The sequence below is a fragment of the Octopus bimaculoides genome, chromosome 2 (assembly GCF_001194135.2).
Source record: "Octopus bimaculoides isolate UCB-OBI-ISO-001 chromosome 2, ASM119413v2, whole genome shotgun sequence".
NCBI lineage: Eukaryota > Metazoa > Mollusca > Cephalopoda > Octopoda > Octopodidae > Octopus > Octopus bimaculoides.
The window spans coordinates 91,533,615-91,539,239 of NC_068982.1; the positions used below are offsets into that span (position 1 = coordinate 91,533,615).

A 5,625-nucleotide genomic window follows, 5' to 3' on the forward strand; every position below is an offset into this window, starting at 1 on the left:
GCACAACTGACGAAGAGTTATACTCTTTATGTTGCATATCTCGTTTCTCTGTTTTTTTCGTTGTTCCAAAAATGCTCGTTTTCTATGTTTTCGTTTTTATGTTTTAGTTTCTCATTGTGTTTAACGTTTTTTTGATGTCCTGTACCCATATATGTATGTATGTATACATATAGATGTAGGTATGTACATATATGTATGGATATATGCATATATTTAAATACTATATATATATATATATATATATATATGTGTGTGTGTGTGTGTGTGTGTGTGTGTGTGTAAATCCTTTTTGCATATGTATCTGTATGCAATATTCTTATACTTATTACATCTACTTATATCAGTACGCACTTTTCATAGTTGTTAAAATTTTTTCTTGTATATTTATCATTTTTCATTTTCATTTTATCTAGTTTCAGCTCATGAGCTGTGGCCATGCTGGGGCACCGCCATTATATTTATCTTATTATCCTGCTTCTGATGCCTTACTTTCAGTCAATAGATAGCATGTATAAACTGGAAATGAATTAGAACCCCATGACACCCACTGTGTTCCATGTCACTAAAAATTGTAGTTTGTTCTCTTAGCAATTCTTACTGCAATAGTGACAACATGAAATTCTTTCATCCTCTTGCTCTGTTAAAATATTTAACAAAAATTATATTAATGTATCTTATCTGTTGAAAATCCATATTTCTTGCAGCTGAAGATAGCGTTACATTTAAATTGATGTAATGATTACATTGTTCAATTTAATGGAGCTGCTTGAAATGGTTGTTCTGCATTACTACTTGACATCCTGTCACTTATTTTGATTATATATGTATATATAGTTGAAATTTATAGTTGAAATATGTATATATAGTTGAAATTTATGTATATATAGTTGAAATAACAAAAGGCGAAGACAGGTGTATGAACAAAAAGTAAGTCTATTAGTTTGACGCTCGGGAAAAATGAAAAAGTCTTTTACGTTTCGAGTCTACGCTCTTCAACAGAAAGGAATAAGAGAAAATAAACAGAGAGAGAATGAAAAAAAAAAACTTGTAGATTTCAGCGGTCCAGTATGATCCGTCAATTTTTCTAACCCTGTAAAAGAATTCAGAAGTTTGGGCCTCCAACCAGGCCTCTTGCGACACCCTTAAAGTGCCACGAACTATTCAGCACCGTATCGTGTGTGTGTGTGTGTGTGTGTGTGTGTGTGTGTGTGTGTGTGTGTGTGTATATGTATGGGAACACACTTATTGACATTTGTGTATGTATGTCATTATTCAGTTTTAGTTCACGATTTCATGTCAATAGAGAAAGAGCTGGTTTCTAACCGAGATCCAAGGCTCCTTCGTTGGAATTTCAACAGCATCAACAGAGCCTTTTTTATACAAGCATTCAAACGTGCTTTGTCTTGATCCAGCGAGTAGAGTAAATTATGACTGTAGGAATGTATATCTGGTGTGGTCGCACACACTCGGAAGTTATCGATATAATTTGCACAATGGAAACAAAAAAAAGGATACAATATATAATTTTTATTAGTTTGTTTATGTCTCCGTAATTTAACGGTTCGGCAAAAATGACCGACAGAATAAATACCAGGCTTATAATATAGAAGTACTGGGGCGATTTGTTCGACTAAACCCCTCAAGGCTATGCAGCAGCGTGTCTGCAGTTCAATAACTGAAACAAGTAAAGAATAAGAGAATACAAGAAAATATGTATGTATGTATGTATGTATGTATGTATGTATGTATGTATGTATGTATGTTAAAGCTATCGTCGCACTAGCTGCGTGCTGCTCACTACGTAGTTCTACTGCAGCTGTTTTTAGGTGAGGCTGTTGTTGGTCAGTATATGTAGGTTTCGGAGTTACAAATATTAATTTTTTTCATCTATTCAACTCAGTCATGGCTATCATCGTCATAGGTGGTAAGTGAACTTGGCATTTGGTTGAGTTCAGATACCCACTCTTCCTTCCTTCTTTCAGTGGGTGCTGCTTTGGCATTTTTTAGTACAGTAAATTAGGAAGTAATGATTCCAAAGAAGGGAATCTCTTAGTCTATGACCACAGAACGTATACAATTATATCGTTACATGTGTTATTTGAAACTTTTAGACTAAACAATATTCATATATGCAAGTCATTGTTCAGTTGTATTTCAAGATTTCTTGCCAATAGAGAAAGAGCCGGTTTCTAGCGTAGATTCAAGGCTCCTCCTTGATTGGAATTTCAACATCAAAAACAGGGTATGTATGTATGTATGTATGTATGTATGTATGTATGTAAATGTTATGATTGATACATATATATTCATGTGTGTGTGTGTGTGTGTGTGTGTGTGTGTGTGTGTGTGTGTGTGTGTGTGTGTGTGTGTGCGTGTGTGTGCGTGTGTGTGTTTATGTAATATGTATTATCGTAACGGTACTTTTTAAAATTGTTCTTCAGATCCCACTTTTTCAAGGAAGTGATCATGCTTTGATAACTCAACTGGAGAAAGGAGACGACTATTTTGGTACTGATGGTTTTGGAGATGCTCCTGATCCGAATTTACCCTCTTTGGACCTTGTTCAAAAGGAACATTCAGTCTGGGCTATGATTGAAAATGTCAAAAAATATCCTGGTAAAAAGAGTAACATTATTATTTATTTATATTTACATTTATCATATCGATAAAATAATTTGAGCACTAGAATTGATGTAAGGAACCAGCCCCTTCCTCAAAAATTTCAAGCTTTATGTCTATAGTGGAACGGATTTTTTTTTTACTTTCACGGGAGCGGCGAAGCGACAGAATCGTTTGCTCCCTGGACAGACTGCTTAGCAGCATTTCTTCTTCCTTCAGGTTCTGAATTCAAATTTCGCCGAGGTCGACTTAGCATTTCATCTTTTCGGTGTCAATAAAATAAGTACCAGCTGAGCACTAGGGTCAATGTAATCGACCAACCACTCCCACCCTCAAATTTCAGGCCTTGTTCCTGTAGTAAAATGAATTCTTTTGTACTTTCATAAGGCGACGAGCTGGTAAAATTGCACGTCGGACAAAAATGCTTAGCGGCATTCCTTCCGGCTCTTTTCGTTCTGAGTTTGAATACCACCGAAGTAAACTGTATGTTTCTTCCTTTTCCTCCATTTAGGGATCGATAAAAGCAAGTGCCTATCAAGTACAGGGGCGATATGTTCGGTAAGCCCCTCCTCCCCTAAACTTGTTGGCCTTGAGTCAAAATTTGAACAATTATTTATACTTTTCATATCCACCCACCGATCGATGACATCTTTTATGTTAGTTAAAAATCATTATCTTATTTTTCATTGGGTATGAGGGTGTCTGTGAAATGATTAAGTACCAGACACTGTATAGTGATTTCTAGCATTGATACAAAACCAGATATTTCTTGAGAGTGAAGAATCATAATCGATTAAAATCTAAAAATATTGATTGCTTTTATCAACACAGGAAAATATTTTCCTGCCTCTCATGAAAAGAAAACAATTCACGACAACATCATTACACACACACACACATACACGCACGCATGAACGCACATTCATAAACACACCGACTCGCTTGTAAACAATGTAATAAGTATATACTGAAAGAGATATACTTATCCTTTTACATTGGAAGATTCACATTGCAGAAGATAATTGAAACACAGTTAAAAATAATAATAATATAAAAACATTGTGTATATCTGTTACAAATAGCTGACATTATGTTTGAAATTTTTAAAAAATGCCGATGATTCTCATTCAATAAATTGCTTACCAACTACGTGTTTTATTTCCCGGGCAACGCTGGGTATTCTAGCAAATCGCTAACAACTTTGACGTTGGTTGAAACAATTGACGCTTTTCATTTGCAATATCTTCATATTCTGCCGAATGAAAAAACGTACCCAACCCCACGCCGCATTAAATGAGAACCTGGTGGTAATCGTCAGATGTTATTGCTAGTAATAGAGCATAAGCGAATCTGAATGCGCAGTCTTCGGTGACTCGATAACGCTAATAATATGTCACAAGAAACAAACCAACTTCTGGTTCAATTCCCTCTCGAGGTAATTGTACTTCATTTATATTGCCAATTCCCTTATCCTTCTCAAAATGAACGCATGCATATCACGTGATTGGTTCATGAAGAAATCGTCATAATAAAATAATATATTGTCCCTCTTTCAATTTCAGGACAAATAACGCTCGTTGCTATGGGCCCGTTAACCGACCTAGCACTTGCACATCGTTTTTACCCGCAGTTCAGCCAGCAATTGAAGTTTTGCTTTATAATGGGCGGAAACTACCGAGGTATGTCCATTTTATTATACTACAACAACAACAACAACAACAACAACAACTACCACTACTACTACTACTACTACTACTACTACTACTACTACTACTACTACTACTACTACTATCTTTTCGTTTACAAATCTTTAATTCTGAGTTTGTAGACTCTCTTTAAGCTATTTCAGGCGATCTGGCTGAATCGTTCGCGAGTTGGAGAGAATGCTTAGCGGCATTTATTCTAGTTCTTTATTGTCTGACTTCAAATCTCGCCGAAATCAATTTTATAGGTGCAGTTGTGACTGTGTAAGGAAAACTATATGCTTCCCAACCATATAGTCTTGGGATCAAGCGTAACACCTTGGGCGAGTGTCTTCTACTATAGTACCGACCAACCAAAGCCTTGCGAGTGAATTTGGTGAACGAAAGCCGGAAACTGAAAGAAGCACGTCTTATATATGTGGGTGTGTGTGTACGCGTGTGCGTGCGCATGTGAGTGCGCACACACACACACACACACACACACACACACACACACACACACACACACACACACACACACACAATTGTTAAAGAGGACAACAAACTTTAAGGCAAGGCAAACATCGCAAGTTATATACATTATTATTATTGGAAAAAATTCAGTCTTACAGCTGTTTCTGGGATACCACCGAGTATGGGATATTCTGTCATCGGAGACAAATAGGGAAAATGAGAAGGGTATAGATTAATGAAATGACGACATAGAGGAGGAGTAAAGGAATAAGGAGATGAAGAAAGAGAAGGAAAAAAAAAGCATAAAAGTTCACAGTTCAACTTTCCGATCTTGTAGAAATAAGTTCATAAGACCTTAGGTGCAATCCTTTACTCCTGTCCTTTATGTCGTCATTTCACTAATTTATACCCTTCTCATTCTCTCTATTTGTCTCCGATGATGGAATATCCCATACTCTGGGATATCCTAGAAACAGAATGCGAGATTTTGAATTTTTTCCAATAATAATAATGTATACGACTTGTGATGTTTGATTTGCCTTAACCTTTGTTGGCTTCTTAAAGAATTATATATCCACTATATCAGAAATCTGCAATGTCTCCATAACTACCGTCTCGGCTATAACCTTGGAGCCCTAGTAATCCGTTACAGCACTCACCTAGCGTACCTAATCATTTAGATCTCCTGTGAACTAAACTCCCATATTTTACATACATACATACATACATACATACACACGCACGCACACACACACACACACGCACGCGCGCACGCACACACACACACGCACACACACACACACACACACACACACACACACACATATATATATATATATATATATATACG

At 36.4% G+C, this 5,625-nt stretch overlaps 1 protein-coding gene across 1 annotated transcript in view; it reads left to right on the forward strand.

The window, feature by feature from the left end:
* Positions 1 to 5,625, forward strand: part of LOC106870624 (inosine-uridine preferring nucleoside hydrolase) — a 23,494-nt gene that overhangs the window by 9,961 nt on the left and 7,908 nt on the right. The window contains exons 2-3 of the mRNA XM_014916757.2: positions 2,442 to 2,616; positions 4,182 to 4,298. Coding sequence (XP_014772243.1) covers positions 2,442 to 2,616; positions 4,182 to 4,298 — 292 coding nt within the window. The remainder of the gene's footprint in view (positions 1 to 2,441; positions 2,617 to 4,181; positions 4,299 to 5,625) is intronic.